Source organism: Chiloscyllium punctatum, chromosome 22 (genome assembly GCF_047496795.1).
Source record: "Chiloscyllium punctatum isolate Juve2018m chromosome 22, sChiPun1.3, whole genome shotgun sequence".
In the NCBI taxonomy this organism is placed as follows: Eukaryota; Metazoa; Chordata; class Chondrichthyes; order Orectolobiformes; family Hemiscylliidae; genus Chiloscyllium; species Chiloscyllium punctatum.
The window spans coordinates 43,185,067-43,203,875 of record NC_092760.1 but is presented as its reverse complement, the minus strand read 5'-3'; the positions used below and the strand labels follow the sequence as shown (position 1 = coordinate 43,203,875).

General features: G+C 38.2%; 1 protein-coding gene across 7 annotated transcripts in view; it reads left to right on the top strand.

Annotated features, from left to right (window-relative positions):
- LOC140493583 (synaptotagmin-7-like) overlaps positions 1–18,809 on the top strand; it is a 698,518-nt gene that overhangs the window by 320,668 nt on the left and 359,041 nt on the right. For all 7 annotated transcript variants that reach the window (XM_072592185.1, XM_072592183.1, XM_072592182.1 and 4 more), the window contains exon 2: positions 12,791–12,894. In XM_072592185.1, the coding sequence (XP_072448286.1) occupies positions 12,791–12,894 (104 nt within the window). The remainder of the gene's footprint in view (positions 1–12,790; positions 12,895–18,809) is intronic.

Below are 18,809 nucleotides of genomic sequence, written 5' to 3'. Positions count from 1 at the left end.
CTTGCCCAAAAATGCCTTAATAGATATAACTGTCATCAGTTCCCTGGTTCCACTTGATCTTTGGAAGTTCTGCCAGACCTGACTTGATAAACAGGTTTCTTTTCTCTTTTCAAAATAAATTACTATGTGCAATAACAGAAAAATAAGCAAAATGAAAAATATAAAATAACACCTTATTGTGCAAATGCCAGCATACGTGCTCCCACTTTTTAAGTATACATTAGAGTTCCAAGCAGCCTTTTTGTCAATATTTTTACAAGTTTCTTATAACTCCTTCCTTTCATCATAACGCAATCTCATAGCTGATTGCTGCTATCCCACCCCACCACCCCTCTCATGTCAACTTGGAGATTTGTTTCTAGCATTTGTTTTAAAACTGCAATTTCATCCCCCAATCTTTTCTCATTCTCAATATTTTTGGATGACTAAATCTCATTGCCAAATCTACAAAATGTAAAATGTAATGATTTTGTTCACCCACAAATTGAAATCTACATCCATCATCTTATAGTGCAAGCTTACTATAGGCCCTGCCAGTGTCATTTGGTAGTTTGTTACAATTTTTTACCTTATCACTTTCCCCCTCTAAAAACTTATTGTATTCCTCATCACTTACTCCAGGACCCTTTACTGAGACTTCTATCCTTTTAGAAAACAAATATTCAAATTGCCGATGCAGTTTTTAAAACAATTAAACTAAATTTAGTACTGTGACATCAATCTAATAACTTAAATGCCAGCACAAAAGAATTTCTGTGTAAATTTGTCCAAATCTCCTCCAATGCTGAAATCATTAGTTTCAAAGTCTCAAACTTTAAAAGTGAAATCTTTGCTTCTCATCCTGATTTTGTATGATCATGAAAAAGCCAAGGTCACACCTTGATTCTTCATCAGCAAAGAATGATCACAGACCTACACCTTTCCTTCGCTGGTCATAAGATTCGCATTCAGAAAATAGGTGCGGATAATCATGCCACCACCTTTGGATTTTGGTTCAGCCATTCCTCCAAATTACTCTTTGGTTAGAGTAGTAATTAGTTTTCAGTATTGATTCACAAACATGTAATTATCCTCTGCTGAGAGACACTGATAAGCAGCAGAGGTTACAGGTTAGTTCAGCAGAATCCAGGCATATACATTCCTAGTCTCAGTGTTATTTCAAATCTTTGCATAACAGAACTCCAACTCACTTGTATGATTGCAATATTATTCAATAATTAATCATTTTGACTTGATCAACCAAGTGAGAACTGAATTATATTTTGTTTAACTGTGGTTAGTTTTAAACAGTTTATTTAGTTAAGTCCTATAGCTACATTAAAATGGTTTTAAAATGGTTCAGTTTTGCACTTAAATATGTGATTGGCCCATGTGTATTCGTTTGGATAGTTACTTTGAGCTTCAATTTATTTGAGGTATCGACAATTCTTATGGAGTCACACATGACCTTTAAAGTTAAAGGATATTAATACATTTTAGAAAACATTCAAATGTATCAATTGAGACATTTGGGATGATAGTTTATCACTAGAAGATGAAACTATAGGCTCTAGGCTGATGCATTAGTTGACTTACTGGTGCCACCTATGCAATTGGTAAGTTAGGAGAGCTCAGATGTAACTAAAGAGGCAATCTTATAAAATGATTGGTACATTAAAGAATGCATGAGGTTACTGTAGGAAGTGATGTCACCATGATTGTAGGAAGTGATGTCAACTAATTCAGAATTAGGCAGAGGCTCCCTAGCCAATCCAAAATGGACTGTGAAGTGTTCATGCACAGTGGTTAGCACTGCTGCCTCACAGCGCCAGAGACCTGGGTTCAATTCCCGCCTCAGGCGACTGACTGTGTGGAGTTTGCACATTCTCCCCGTGTCTGCGTGGGTTTCCTCCGGGTGCTCCGGTTTCCTCCCACAGTCCAAAGATGTGCCGGTCAGGTGAATTGGCCATGCTAAATTGCCCGTAGTGTTAGGTAAGGGGTAAATGTAGGGGTAGGGGTAGGGGTAGGGGTATGGGTGGGTTGCGCTTCGGCGGGTCGGTGTGGACTTGTTGGGCCGAAGGGCCTGTTTCCACACTGTAAGTAATCTAATCTAATCTAATCTAATAAACTGATTTAAGTTCACAATGTACTTGATTATATGTAGGATGTAATGGCTAGCAGGGCTCAATAAGACCAGGATTTTAGTGGTTCAGTGACAAGGAGGAAGATTAAAGATTGAAGAAGTTGTTCAGTTAACAGATCACAATAAAAGACCTGTGCCCACCCAAACAAATATCATGAACTGGTGTCCTAATGTGAATCAATATTTTTACTCTGTCTCTATGCTTCATTTTGATACTTCATGTTAACAACATAGATGAACATAAATTCAAAATTGATGAACAAGAAAAATAACTTCTAGTCCATAAACCTGACCTATGCAATGGTGAGCACTTTGATTCTAGTCATTCAAATCACTATCCTGGAATGAATTTTGTACTGTGGGCTCAAGAGAAAGGACAAGTCATTTGCAGGATATCATGATGTGTAAAATCATTTGTCCTTCTTATTGGTAGCTACAGTTTGCCTTGTAGTTGGAAACAATGTGTATTCAACATGTGTTAATTCATTGTGCAAGTTCATATAGGAAAGAGGCCAGTTGGGTGAAGTAGAAAAAGGTTGTTGCAGTCATTCATTAACATGACTCGCACTCTCAGGAAAACAATGAAGCAAATCCAGGAAATACAATCATAGACTAAAAGGATCAGTATTACCTTCAACAAAGCATCCTGATAGTAATATGTCTTTTTAAAAAAATAAAACTTCACACATACAGGATTCAGCAGGACGTTAAAGCAAGTTGTAGCTCATGGCAGTTTTAAAATTGCTAATTGAAAAGTTATGGATGTGCTCTTGGAACACTGTCCTTGAAAGTCCTTTGTTGAATGTGAGACAGACATATCACTAATTAATCCTTGTTGCTCACAATACTTTCATCACCCAAAAGAAAGAAATGCCTTTCAGTATGATGAAGATTGAATGAAACCAGCATGACTTAGTTCGAATTCACAGCTGTTCTGACATTATAATTATTACTTCCTGTAGTTACATGAATTAATCCAGTACTGTGTGTATAATTGTTTCTCAATTCCCTCATCATTTCCACTACAGTGTTGTTAGTCATGGGGATTGGGTGGGAAAGGGTAGAAGAGGATGGCAAGTCCATTAGGATTTTGATATACATTGCTGCTATTCCAATTACATAAATTACTATTGGCTATCTCTGAATTCAAGGGTGATGCCTACTCAGGGTTATATTTCTGCTATAAGTCTTGAAATGATTGAAAGACTCATTCTCAACCTACAGACCTACAGATACGTTGGGCAGGGGCAGGATGTCCCACTTCATAATTCTGGTCAGTGTAGCATTGGCTTCCTTTACGTTCTTTCACTGATACCATTCGTTAAGACTTTGTGACTCAAAGCATGATGTATCTTAATGGATAAGCTGTTGCCATTTTGAACATTTGGTAGCAAATGCATCCGAGTCATCACTGTCATTGTAACAACACCTAGATGAAATCCTCATTGTCTTCAATGTGTTTACTTCATATATCCCCTGGAATGTTGGCTATTTAAGAGTTGCAGTTGGGCGGACATTATGCAATCGGTTTCACTGGTGGAGCTAATCTGGGTTGAATCTCATTAATAATGGTCTTTTAAGAGTGGTGTGGGAAGTGCTCAATGTAATACAGATTCCTTTAACATATGTGAGGTGGAATATTTGGCTGACCAGGTATCAGTTGATATGAATATTGTTTGAGTAACGTTCAAGAACAGGTCAAGTTTCTTATATTCAGAGTTGAAGAGATCAGGGTTCCTTAGAGATCTGATGCATAATGGGCATCAGCAGTACAGTCATCTGTAAACTGTGGATCACAAATATCTATAATGGTCAGTTTAGTTTTGGCACAGAGGCAGCAAAGATGAATGAATTTAAATCCTGTATGTATTTAATTCTGACACCCAAAAGGCAGTTTAGAACAGATGCTATCAACAGCTACTGTCAGGTAGATTGTAAATAATATGGGAGTACAACACAGCTTTCTTGACTTTGGCCTGGATTTTGTTTCTGAATTTGCATGGGTATGTATATTATCTCAAAGCAGTTGCAGGGTTGTGAAGTTTCTTGGGCATCCGAATCTTTGAAGCACAATCCATCAGATCTGCAATTTACTGATTCAAGTAAAAAAGGGAAAAATACAATAGAACTTTGAATGCTGAAATCAAAAACAAGAACAGAAAAATGCATCAGGTCTGCCAGCATCTATGAAGAGAAAACAGAGTTAATGTTTATGGTCCAGTGACCCTTCTTCAGAGCTGTTTCAAGTACTTTGGTCAGGTCAATGAATGCATTTAAGAGTTTGCCCTACTGCTCTTGGCATTTTTTTTTGCACTTGTCTGGCAGAAGTATTGTTAACCATGCTTTTGAATGTCTAAAACCACACTTTGTTGCTGGGAGGACTTCCTCAGCCACAGGATATAGGTGGTTTGGGTGAATGTGTAGCATCAGCATCATTTTCCTGGTTGTGGGCTTCAAGGAAGCATCATAATACTTTCAAAAATTCTTTTTCTTCCTAAATCTATAGGATAAGTGCATGCAGACTTGTGCAAATTGACCCAAACTTTCAAAACCCAAATTGGAATACCATCAGTGCTACAGATTTTGTTACCATTTGATTGCATGTTGCAGCTCTCCAACTGAAAGTAACTCACACATTGAATCTTTTAGTGGGCACTAGGGATCACATGGAGAGTATCAGAAGCCAGTATAGATCCACAGTATTAGTGTTGTTGAAAATGCCATTTCCATTACTGATGGTTGGCATTGTCATCCTGAAGAAGCAAAATACCATCCATTGAGTGAAGGAGGATTTTGCCAATTGACCTGTGTCTATAGATGGCCCCCATGGTTTCAAAGAAGCAATGCATGCCATGATGGTCAGTGTTTTGTTTATATTCCACATTTGTCTTTTTGGGCATCACCCCAAAGCTGTTGGAATGCTGCATTCTTGGTTTGCAACCTTGTATTTTTCACTAGTTTTTGCTCTTGGAGGTCTCACATTTCAGTATTATTTTTTATGAACTAGTCCTGATGAAGACACTGCCTAATTCCACTGTTTTGGGCATTGGAGTTTAGCACAGCTGATTTTATTGATTCCACTGATTTAACGTTAAGTTGGATGTGTGAAGATATTCCAGATTTAACATGGAGTGCACTTCAATTTCCCTCCTTCAATTAGGCCGCGATAAGGCTCAGATATTGTAGTTGATATTCTTACACTTTTGGATTCGTGATGTCTTAATGCTGGTTGGATCTTCTTCATCAATGAAACTGATACATTCAGCAACTTATGTAAGCATTTCTTGATTCTCACGGCTTGCACAATAAACCACTGTAGCATTTTCATTCATAATGTGAGATGGAAGGTCCTGTAAGACTTTGACAGACACTGCAACCACTCTTGTGAGAAGAAAGATGAGTAGATTGAAAATGAGTAAAATGAAGGTATATGATGTCAGATGTCATCATTATAAGTGCAAAAGTTAATGTTGTGCTTTCAGATGCTGTCATTAAATGACAGCCTGGAATTATGTGAGAACAGAGGCCAAGGATACAAGTTTAAGGATACTAGAGCAAAGATATGAAGAAACTGGCAAGAATTGACTCAATTGAATAGCATGCTTCTGGACTGTACATTTTGTATGCTTATTGAAACAATCATTTAGCAAGCCATTTTTGCAAGACAGTCCAGCATAGGAGAACCTAACCAATCTCAAAATATTGATGTGTCTGAATTTAGTGTATTGATGGTCCAGCATCCATTGTCACAATGTGTGCGATGATACTGTCACTTGAACAAGGTTTTGTTTTAAGAGAGGTTGGAAAGGCAGAGATGCTAAATGGTCGAGGAAGGGCCTTGTTTAACAATGGCAGGGGAGTGGCCAGTTCTCCCAGTTCAGGTTTTTTTTCTAGTTTGGTTTAGCTGTGACAATCTCAAGATGCTGGAGTCCAGGAAGGTTGCAAGCTTCAGCAAATGAATTCTGACTGACTTTTCTCTCTGAAATCTTTTTGGATGTTGTTCCCTCCTGCCTGCAAGAATCTGTGTTTCAATTTAACTTTTGCCAAGGGGTTTGTTTCTAGGAAGTTACTGTTGGAATAATTCCTTAGTTAGGTTGCTATATCGGGTCGGTTAAGTTTTCCAATAGATACGTTATTTTAAAATCCTTTCTCTTTTCTTTTATGTTTCAGCTGTAGTGTTTAAATGAATTCTGTTTTTCTTAAAGCTGAGTGTTTTGACCAGCTGCATCACTCCTGATATATCCACTTCACATCTGCCTTTAAAATAAGAAAAAGTTAGGGTCTAGGCTACCTTCTTAAAATATTTTGAGGGGGTCTGGCCTGGTCCATGACAAGTGACAACTTATGTTTATGAGCGTAGTTCTATTTATTTGGCAAGCCCTGTATCTAATTAATTCTTTGAGGGATAGTGTTATGCAATGACAACCAAAGGCTGGTGTACAATGGTGATTTTCATGGTCAGCTAAGAACCAGGTGAGTACCAGTATTAGTAGCAATTTGGTAGCTACTTGTCGAGCTCTAGCCTTTGCCCAGAAAGAAGTAAAGAGAGGGAGAAAGAAATGCCAATTGCATTTGTTCAAGTTGCAACATGTCAATAGGAAAGCATTAAAATTTAATTAACCAACCCTGCTATTACTTCATTAATAGTATTGCACTCTATTTTTTAAAACAAAACTTTGGAAATCATAATGGCTCCATCGAGTCCTTGTGCTTCCAAAGGACTGCAAAACCTTGATTCTTCATGACTACAATTTGTCGCTAAATAATTTTGCTTAAATATTAATTACAGAAAGTATTTTGTGTTGCATCTTGTTGCATTACTTCTGTCTGGTTTGCCTGACACTAATTAATTAAATTGTATAGCATAGGATTATGTTATTGTTTGGTAATCTTCTAGTTCTCTGTTACAACTGCCAAATTCAAATAATTTTGAAACAATCTAGTTAGTATTTCTGTTTTCTCCTCCAACTCTCGGAGATATATGCCTTTAGAAAAAAAAGTGCAGTTTTATCTGCAAGTTCCAACAACTTTTTCTGTCCTACTTTCTCCTCTCTAGGAGCTATATTTTCTTTTTGCAGTTTCTCCACAAACTTCAAGTCTCCAAACTGAGATTAAACCCCTACGTACAGTATTCATGGTGAACAATAACATTAGTGTTTTCTCCTCCTAATCTGCAGTCCTACCAAACAATCATTTCTTTTTTTCTCCCCTACTGAGTCAATGAGAGACTGTTCTTTGATATCTTTAATATGGAATTTGGTGGGCAATACTTACTTAGACTCAGAGATGTACAGCATAGAAACAGACCCTTTGGTCCAACTTATCCATGCCGACCAGATATCCTAACCTAATCTAGTTCCATTTGCCAGCACTTGGCCTCATGTCCCTCCAAACCCTTCCTATTTATATACCCATCCAAATGCCTTTTAAATGTTGTCATTGTATCGGCCTCCACCACTTCCTCTGGCAACTCATTCCAACCATGTACCACCCTCTGCTTTATATCTTTCCCCTCTCTCCCTAAACCTTTGCCCTCGAGTTCTGGACTCCCCCAGCCCAGAGAAAATACATTGTCTATTTATCCTATCCCTGCCCCTAATGATTTTATAAACCTCTATAAGGTCACCCCTCAGCCTCCGACGCTCCAGGGAAAACAGGGAAATAGCCCCAGCCTATTCAGCCTCTCCCTGTAACTCAAATCCTCCAACCCTGGCAATATCCTTTGCCCATCGCTGTGGTGCAATAGCATAGGGCATAAGAGGCTGATGGGGTGGCATGGTGGCTCAGTGATTAGCACTGTTGCTTCAGCGCCAGGGACCCAGGTTGGATTCCAGCTTTGGATGACTGTCTGTGTGGAGTTTGTACATCCTCCCCGTGTCTACGTGGGTTTCCTCCAGGTGCTCCGGTTTCCTCCCACCATCCAAAGATGTGCAGGTCAGGTGAATTGGCCACGTTAAATTGCCCATTGTGATAGGTGCATTAGTCAGAGGGAAATGAGTCTGGGTGGGTTATTCTTCGGAGAGTCGTTGTGGACTTGTTGGGCCAAATTGCCTGTTTTCACACTTTATGGAATCTAATCGAAACCTTTTCTGAGCCCTTTCAAGTTTCACAACATCCTTCTGATAGGAAGGAGACCAGAATTGCATGCAATGTTCCAAAATGGCCTAACCAATGTCCTGTACAGCCGCAACATGACCTCCCAACTCCTCTACTCAGTGCTCTGACCAATAAAGGAAAGCATACCAATGCCACCTTCACTATTCTATCTATGTATGACTCCACTTTCAAGGAACTATTAACCAGCACTCCAAGGTCTCTTTGTTCAGCAACGTTGCCCAGGACCTTACCATTAAGTGTATAAGTCCTGCTAAGATTTGCTTTTCCAAAATGCAGCACCTCGGATTTATCTAGATTAAACTCCATCTGCTACTCCTCAGCCCATTGGCCTATCTGATCAAGTTCCTGTTGTACTCTCAGGTAACCTTCTTCGTTGTCCACTACACCTCTAATTTTGGTGTCATCTGCAAACTCAGTAAGCATACCTACTATGTTCACATCCAAATCATTTATATAAATGATGAAAAGCAGTGGACCCAGCACTGATCCTTATGGCACACCACTGGTTACAGGCCTCCTATCTGAAAAGCAACCCTCCACCACCTACCTCCTTCTACCCTCGAGCCAGTTCTGTATCCAAATGGCTAGTTCTCCTTGTATTTCAATAAATGAATCCTGTAGTTCCCAGCTGAATGACATTAAACATTAGAAATTCTGGGAACAATTTGTGAAACTCCATCAAAGATATAAATTAGTGCATGAATCACTGAACCAAATAGTTATGTTTCAGGTAAAAAGATAATTAGTTTACATAGTCATATTTCCTAAAAATGGAGTGTCAGGCAGATAGGATGGTGAAGAAGGCATTTAGTATGCTTTCCTTTATTTGTCAGAGCATTGCTTATAGGAGTTGGGAGGTCATGTTGCGCTGTGCAGGACATTGGTTAGGCCACTTTTGAAATATTGTGTGCAATTCCGGTCTTCCTTCTATAGGAAGGATGTTGTGAAATTTGAAAGGTTCAGAAAAGATTTACAAGGATGTTTCCTGGATTGGAGGGTTTGAGCTAGAGAGGGAGACTGAATAGGCTTGGGACTGTTTTCCCTGGACCATCAGAGGCTGAGGGGTGACCTTATAGAGGTTTATAAAATCATGAGTGGCATGGATAGGGTAAATGGACAAGGTTTTTTTCCCTGGGTTGGGGGAGTCCAGAACTGGATGGCATAAGTTTAGGATGAGAGCGGAAAGATTTAAAAGGCACCCAAAGCAGTTTTTTCACAGAAAGGGTATTGCATGTATGGAATGAGCTGCCGGAGGAAGTAGTGTAAGTTGGTGCAATTACGGCATTTAAAAGGGATCTGGATGGGTATTTGAATAGGAAGAGTTTCGAGGGATATGGGCCAAGTGCTGGCAAATGGGATTAGATTAATTTAGGATATCTGGGTAGCATGGATGAGTTGGATGGAAGGGTCTGTTTCCATGCTGTACATCTCTTTGACTCTATGACTGTACTCGGAGCTGTAGGCTGCAACGGTCTTGTTTTAGGTTAGGTTAGATTACTTACAGTACTTACTTCAGCCCAACAAGTCCACACCAACATGCCGAAGCGCAACCTACCCAGACCCATTCCCCTACATTTACCCCTTCACCTAACACTATGGGCAATTTAGCATGGCCAATTCACCTAACCTACAAAGTTTTGGACTGTGGGAGGAAACCGGAGCACCCGGAGGAAACCCACGCAGACACGGGGCGAATGTGCAAACTTCACACAGTCAGTCGCCTGAGGTGGGAATTGAACCCGGGTCTCTGGCGCTGTGAGGCAGCCACCGTGGGAAAATCTTCCACATAATTTAAACAGGTAATTGTTATTAACCCTGCTGCTAATCTCCATTGCAATATAACATACTTGGTATGTTCCAGACAGAGCAGTAAACTAATTATCTTTTCACTTTAAACACAATTATTTGGTTCTCTGATTCATGCAATAATTTATATCTGTAATGGAGTTTCACAAGTTGTTCCTGGAATTTCTAATGTTTAATGTCATTTATCTGCGAACTGCATAAATAATTTATTGAATTAAGTATAGCCCACCAAGTTCCACATTAAAAATCTCAAAGAAAGGTCACTCATTGTCTAAGTTTTACACTTTTTTTTCTCTGACGTTGAGATAAATATACATTATCTTGTAACTATAATTAACCTGCTTTTTTGATTTGCATTTACTTCAGGGAGCATGTGCCAGTTTCTCATCAGATGTTTACATTTATGCTAACTTTCAGTTTTAGGAATTCAAGTATTATGTTCTAAAATATAAGAAATAAGAACTAGATATTCGCAACAAACTATATGACCATAAGAAATAGGAAGAGCAATCGGCTATTTGACCCCTGAAACTGTTCTGTCACCTTACACATTGACTTCTCCACCACCTGATACTACCTGGCTTGCTGTGTTCTTCTAGCTCCCTGCTTATCTACATTCAATAGGATCATAGCTGATCCAACATTCCTCATGTCCCCTTTCCTGCTAACTCCACGTAATCCTTGTGCCCCCCCTTCTGATCAAATATCTATCTGTCTCAGCCTTAAATATACGCAATGACTCTGCCCGTATAGACCTCTGTGGTAAGATATTCCAAAGATAATTGTCTGAGAGAAGAAATTTCTCCTCACGTCAGTCTTAAATTGACACCCGTTTGTTCTGAGACTGTATGTTTCAAGGAGATTACCTCTGATTTTTCTCAATTCCATTGAGTAGAATCCTAAATTGTTTAGCTTTTTCTCAAAAGACCATCCCTCCATATCAGGTTCACCCTAATGAGCTTTTTCTGAACCACCTTCAATAAAACAAAATATCTTTCCTTAAATAAGAGTACCAAAAGAGCTGACAGTACTTCAAATGCAGTCTCATTAATACCCTGTAGAGTTGCCGTAATGCTTCTCTACCCTTATACTCAACCCCCCTCGAAATAAGGACTAATAATACATTGTTTTTTGGTGAAATTACATGTATCTCAAGCTGCTAATACTAACAGATGTTAGCATTCTGATTTTGGGTTTAATTTTAATGAGAAATTTTGCTAGGAATTTCCCTGTCAAACATCGAGTCCTAGATAACCCAAACAGCAAAAACCACCAGTTGACAAACCTAAATACAAATTAGGTGAAGTTGATTTGGCTTTGAGGGCTGATCCTATGGTTCAGGATTGACAGGTTGCATACCACCCTGCCCGAAATTCTTTCGGGAATTCTCCACAGTGAGTGAACACGTTCTAAGTGAATTCATTCTAAAATGTGGACAAAATCATGAACAAGGTCAATGATTTACTGATTGTCTCTTTTGAACAGCTGCAATCCTTGCCATGTTGCGCTCTCTTGATCACGTTAATTGAGAAATTAATGAAATTGACCAGTGACAATTAGGAACATGCAATATATATGTCCAAATCAGAGATCTAGAAAGACAATTGATGGTGTGAGGCAAAAGGAAGTCACATGATTGTAATAATGCAGAACATCAAAGAAATTTTGATGCCAAAATGAGAGATTTAAATTTAAGCTCAGGATGGTTAAAAGCCAGTTCTGGTCTATGAGAACAGCAATAAATTAGTGACCTAGTCTTATCATTGGCTGCAATACAGCTAACGTCATTTTTAATCAATTGAAATTGACAAAGCTTAGGGAATGTAAAGATGGTCAAATAAATATTGGAAGTGTTGAGTCTGAAGTTGACAAAGGCATATTAAGAATTTCAACATTACACGAGCTGAAGGACGAGTGAAAATGTTGTGATTGAAGTAAGCCAAAACAGACGGAGAATGCTGAAGAGAGACAAGGAAAGTTAATGTTTTGAATCCAATGTAACACTTCTTCAGAAGAGTTGTGAAGAAGTGTCGTACTGGATTTAAAATGTTTAATCTCTTTCTTTCTCCATAGATGCTGCCAGACCTTCTGAGTTTCTCTGGCATTCTGAGTTTGTTTCAGAGTTCTAGAATCTGTGGCATTTTTCTTTTACTGAAGTAAGTTGCGTTGATTTTGGGTTTGGAAGCTCGGCTTGACATCAAATATGATACAGATGCATCTTAATCTGCACTTCTAATGTTAATTTCTGATTCCCAACAAGCTTTCTGAGTTTTGTTTATAAACTGAAAATAAGTCTCAATCTAACTGATAATATTCTGAGTATGTACTTTACAAGTTACAGCCTTGCCCTATAATGATTCAATATGAAAGATCAAGTGCAAATGTCCTTATCATTGCTAATGCTGTGTATGTTTACAAATATTCTCAAAACTCGCTAAATATTGTCAGATGTGATTGTAAATTCAGATGACAGCAAATGATAATTTAAGTTTTAATCTAAATTTTTAGATTAGTAATAAACTAGTTTATTAATAATAAACCTAAGCACAAAATGTGCAGAACATGACAATGTGTGATATATTGTTTAATTGATTGTGTCCTCCAGGCAAGAGGTTAACTTAAAGGAAATCTTGCATTAACTTAATGATGATGCATTATGTATTGATTCCTTGTGCTTAATTGTTTTGTTGTTGTTAGTTTCTCGACTTTTGTACTAATGTGTTCATCTTCCTCATTTTCTGACAGATTCGTTCACCCTGGATGTGGCCCTAGTGTCAGCAGCTGTGGTAATTTGTCTTGCTGCAATGGTTGCCATGTGTGGGATCTGCAAATGGTGTCAGCGGAAATTGGTAAGTTTAACTTGTTGTGTTGTAACAACAGCTTAGTTGATTGCAAAAGCATGTCATGTACTGACAAATATCTCCTCTGTCACCTTGAAATGTACAGCTGGAGAGAAACACCTATTTCTTTTCTCCATACTTTCAGATTTCAAACAAAGAATAAACCAAGTATGGATCATGAAAATTACTTTCCTCATTTTCTGGTTGCTACTAACATTTATGTCTTCCTAATTCATCCATGATTATCATTTGAAACTTCAGTGGATTCAATGACTAAAGCTGTGTACGAATGGTTTAAAATTCTGATCATAGGATTCATTAAGTTATGCATTATGTGGATAGGATGCAAGTGAACCAACTTAATCAATAAGTCCAAATGAGGATGACTTCAATCAAAGTAATTATGTTTGTATAATCCACCTTGCCTTCACTAATGTAGATATTCCTTTGCAACAGAACACTACTTCACTTAATTCGCAAACTCAGGATATATGGAAGGCTGCTTTGGGCTGAGATGAGGAGAAATCTTTTCCCTCAAAGATGGTAAACCTGTGGAACACCACCACAGAAGGTTGTGGAGGCCAAGTCACTGAATATATTTAAGAAACATAGCAATAGATATCTCATGACTAAAGTTGTCAAGTGGAATAGGAAGGCAGTGGAGTTTGCAGTTGAGATACAGGATCAATATAATCACATTGAATGGCAGATCAGGCTTGTGGGCCAGATGACCACAACCTACTTTCTATCAATGTGCTTTGTCAGTGTCATTCAGTTCATAGCACTTTTTTGCTACCCTACAGTGTTAACAAATTAGCAATGCTGATATTGTAATACTGAAGGAAGTCTGCGTTGTTAAAGACAGTGTTCATTAAATGAGACACCATTGCAATCCAAAAATTATATTAATTATTTTCCTGACTTGTCCCAATGTGGGTCAGAAGCAGGATAACCAGAATTCTCTGTTGTAGGCCTGACATTAGGCTCCCCATTTACAAGGTTTAATGTCAGTGGATAAGGAACAGAGAAACAGACTTGGTTTATCATGAGCAAGGATTGGGTGTTAATTCAAGTCTGAAGCTCAGTCAGAATGGAAGGGGATAATCCTGGGTGAAATGCGAAGTGTTAATGTAAATTAGGCAGTCTATATTAAGGGAAGAGATGTAAGAGGTGGACTATTGTTTAACAGTGTCATTATTGAATAATATTATTTATGCATTTGCTTCAGACTATAACAGTCTACAATACTTCAGTTTCTTCCTGGGCAATTAACATTAATGACCACATTCTAGCCTGCTTCTGTAACAATATCTTCTGCAAACTTCAGAGAGACAATCAATTAACCCTACAGTTTCAGGAATCTAGTCTTATGGGAAACTGCACCCAAAGCAATGGCTAATGTTTGGTATGATTACTATCATTTGTTTGGTAACTGTAAATCTAATCCATATTAACAGCATTATTATTGTTAATGGCAGATCCTCTTAGGATAATTGGTGGACATTTACCAGTTGTTGGTTTGTTGTGCATTAATTAGCTAATGATATTAATGTGAAAGGTTAAAAAGAAAGTCTTGTCAAGTGCATATAAATCTTCATAATCAGGTTGGTGTGACACCATAAATGTTACTACCCTTATTGTATAACTGTAGTTAAGTGTATCAGACCAATAAAAAGTGAAAGATTGGATGTTTGTTAGTTGGTGTATTTGAATTATTTTGTAACATGTCAGACAGAAATAATATTTTAATAAATTATTTGGTTCTTCTGTCTGCAGTTTAGTTTTTGTCTCCCCTCTCTTAATGTCCTTCCTTTCATCCCCTAAGTATTGTACTGGAACGTTGGGTGCTAAAATAGTTCAAGTCATTGTCATCTCAAAGATTGTCATCAAAGGATAGCAACTTTTTATTTGTCATGCTCTTGCTCTTATCATTGAGGATATTTGATTTTTTTTAAACCAGTGTATCTTCTGTAGATTGCATTTTATATTGATGAGTACTGAAAAATCCTCTTGTTTGAGTAGTCATTTTTTTGGTTTAAATGTTATGCTGCCACTGCGTGCATTGGATGTGCTAAGAAATGCAGCATGTAGATTGTTTGAAACACTGAACATTGTGCGTTTATAGCAGCTCAAGACAGAAGTGAGGAGTGGAGGAAGAGCAGATGGTTGAAAATGATGAATGAGGACAGCAGAATGATGAGAAAGCACAACAAGGAACACGTTGAGAATACTAAAGACAGATTTGCTAGACATGGGAAAAATAGAATGAAGCTCAATTATATTTGATAGATGTATCATTTGTGAAGACAGGATTTTTTTTTACATTTTGTTAAGTATTTTTGTCCTTGCGCCCCCACCCCCAACAATCGATCAGCATCATAAATTGTTTAACAGACAGAAAATAAATGGTGCTTGAACTTAGCACTGAATTTTCCACAAGAACTTTAACTAACATTGCAGTTAAAGTATGTGCTCTCTAGTGCTTGATATACAATAATTTATTGTATCATCAGCACCAAAAGTCATATAAGTTTTACATCTGAATCAATACAGTCATGTTTATCTATGATTAGGTACAGAAAGAGCACAATGAACGATTGCCTCTTTGAGGAGAAGGAGGACTGCCAATACTGGAGATTGGAGTCAAGAAGTGCGGTGCTGGAAAAGCACAGCTGGTCAGGCAGCATCCAAGGAGCAGGACAGTCGACATTTCAAGCATAAGCTCTTCATTAGGAATGCGAGTTTATGCTCAGAACCTTGAATTTCCTCCTCCTAAGATACTGCCTGCCAGTTGTGATTTTCCAGTACCACATTTTTTGACATTGCCTCTTTGAAGCTAGCATAACTAGTTAATATGACGCTAAGCCAACACTTTGCAGGAAGTTTTTGGGTAGGCTTCCTGACCTGTACTGAGTTATCTATAGCAGTAATGCAGATGTTGCATACCTTTATTGATGCATACCAAAGTTTCTTCAGGTTACTAGGTAGTATTGGGTATTGCTGAGAATGGGGGCGGGGGGGGGGTTGCAATTACTTTGGTTGTTTGCAAAAACAGAGCACTGACCATTGTTGATTAGTTGCATCTGACAAAACATGGAATATTGTATCCACCATTAGTTGAGATTCCACAATTGGTCAACACTTACTGAACAATATTGAATGTACTAAGAATTGCACTAACAATTGATTTATGATTATAAATCGGGCTCAATCTGGATTGTTTATGTTTGCTAGAAGCTGCACATATTCATCTTGTCATTTGCAGTGAAAAGGATATGCTCAGGCATTGCATTTTTGTTTTCCAGTTTAAACAGAGGCACGAGAATAATGTTTGCAAGTGCATTTCCAATGGCAAAGTCTTGACTAAATAGAGTCAATTCCTGTCTTTTGTTTTTGGTGGTTAACTGTTCCTTTAGGTCATTTAACATGACATTTTCTTGATCAATCAGATGTGAAGGAGCCAGTGTTTGTCTGGGGTGGACAAAGTTAATAGTCACACAAGACCAGGTTACAGTCCAACAGGTTTATTCGGAAGCACTAGCTTTCAGAGCACTGCTCCTTCATCAGGTTAGGTGAGCTACCTGATGAAGGAGTAGCGCTCTGAAAGCTAGTGCTTCCTAATAAATATGTTGGACCATAACCTGGTATTGTATGATTTTTAACTTTGATCAATCAGAGTTTACTTGCCAGAAAATCAATACCCTTTTCTGATGTGGTATAAATTGTTGCTCCCATTGAAATTGATATTCTTGTGCATGTCTTGATAAATGCAAGTAAAAAAGAAACTTCAAAAGCATGTCTCTTTTTCTCAACAATATTAAAGTTACTTCTCCTTGAGTTTGCCTGTTGATGATTTCTGAGATTGACTGCAGCTTTAAAGATTTTGAATTGAATAATTTAATGCCTTTTACAGATCCTGTCCAAAGAAACATAAGGAGAAGCCTCTGGTCAAGGAAGTCCCTATGAAATTATATCAGTGCCATATTGCATTTAGTGATGAGACTTACAATAAAATGTCCCATTGGTGTTTCACATGACCATTATAAAAGCATGACACAAGCACCGAGACAGACACATTGACACTTTTTTGTTTAGGTTTGAAGGAGGATTCTGCAGTTCAACCCTCACCATGAAAATTGAAGTTATATGACTGTGAAAAGGATAAGTAAGGAAGCTGTTGGGAGCATAGAGGTGCTCTGGATTGGTTCCAGGAAAGTGAAAGATCCACATAAGGGACAGTATAAGTCTAATCATGATGGAGAATTTTTAGTCAGTTTTAAAATGTTAAAACTTCAGAAGCTTTTTTTATGGCCTGGAGTTGAAGATGCCTAGAAAAATGTGTGGGCAATGTTTATTTTCATTTGTTTGTTACAGGAAAGACTTAAGATTTGGAACCTTTTTGTATATAGTTTAATAGGTGTTTGTTGGCTATCTTATTAATTATCTCAGTCATTGGAAATTCAAATATCATTTTAAACTTTATCTAACTCTAAAGGAGTTGCAACACTATTAGTCTGGATGGCAACATAAATGGGCTTTAGGAAAGTGAAGTTAAGAGGTGGAGAGATTTAAGGATGGAAGTCCTGAGCTTCATGATCAGGCAGCTGAAGGCCTCAAATAATGAAGTGACTCAAATCCTGGTTGTTTAAGGGGCCTGAATTAAAATAAACCAAATATTCCAGATGGTTATGGGATCAGAGGCAATTACAGAGATAGGGAGGGGTGAGTTATTTGGGAAAAGACAAATGTTAATTTATAAATCAAGTTATTTATTTGCCAAGAGCCAATAATGGTCACTACTACGAGTTTGATGAGTGAACGATTTTACTTCGTGCATGTTAGGATACATTAAAACATACAAAGACAGTAGTTATTGGAAAAACCCAGCAGGTCTGATTAGATTAGGTTAGATTAGATTACTTACAGTGTGGAAACAGGCCCTTCGGCCCAACAAGTCCACACCGACCTGCCGAAGCGCAACCCACCAATTCCCCTACATTTACCCCTTTAACCTAACACTACAGGCGATTTAGCATGGCCAATTCACTTGACCTGCACATCTTTGGTGCTGTGGGAGGAAACGAGCACCCAGAGGAAAGCCACGCAGACACGGGGAGAATGTGCAAACTCCACACAGTCAGTCACCTGAGTCAGGAATTGAACCCAGGTCTCTGGCGCTGTGAGGCAGCAGTGCTAACCACTGTGCCACCATGCCACCCGTCTGGCAGCATCTGTGAAAAGAAATCAGAGTTAGGGTTTCGGGTTGGTTGGCTTTTCCTCAGAACAGGAAGAGTCGTCATACTGAAAACGTTAACTTTCTGGATGATCTCAAACATGTGGAAGATAGAATGTAAGAGGCCAACAAGGAGTTCACGAGAGCAGTGCAGTCCAGAAATAGCAAAAGCAAAGATGAGAATTCAGTAGGGTCTTTTGTGAGAGAAATAGTTGATGTTTCTTCGCAATAGCAGGGAGGGGGTTCAGACTGAATTCAAAATGTTGACTCTTTCTCTCTCTACAGATAGGTTTCTCCAACACTTTTGCTTATTTTCGATTTCCAATATCTGCAGTATCTTGCTTTTTGTTTTGGATAATCTTTCCGCACTAGTTGAGCTGTGACAAGAACAGAATTAGGCAGTATTCCATGCTTGTTTTGGAATTGGTGGTCTTGGAAAGTGGCATATACAGCAAACATTTTATTAACTGCACCTATGGGACCAGGTTAATCAAATATTCCAGATAATTGAGGTTCACATTAATCTATATGAAAAAACACACCTTAAGTAACAGCAACCTAATGCAGTGGGTATATGCATTCCTGTTATACTTTATTTACAGTGTAAATCATTTAAATAATAATACTTTATCTTAAATAAAACTTACCAGCAGAGAGTCTTCTGACTTGCACTCTCACCTAACTACAGTAC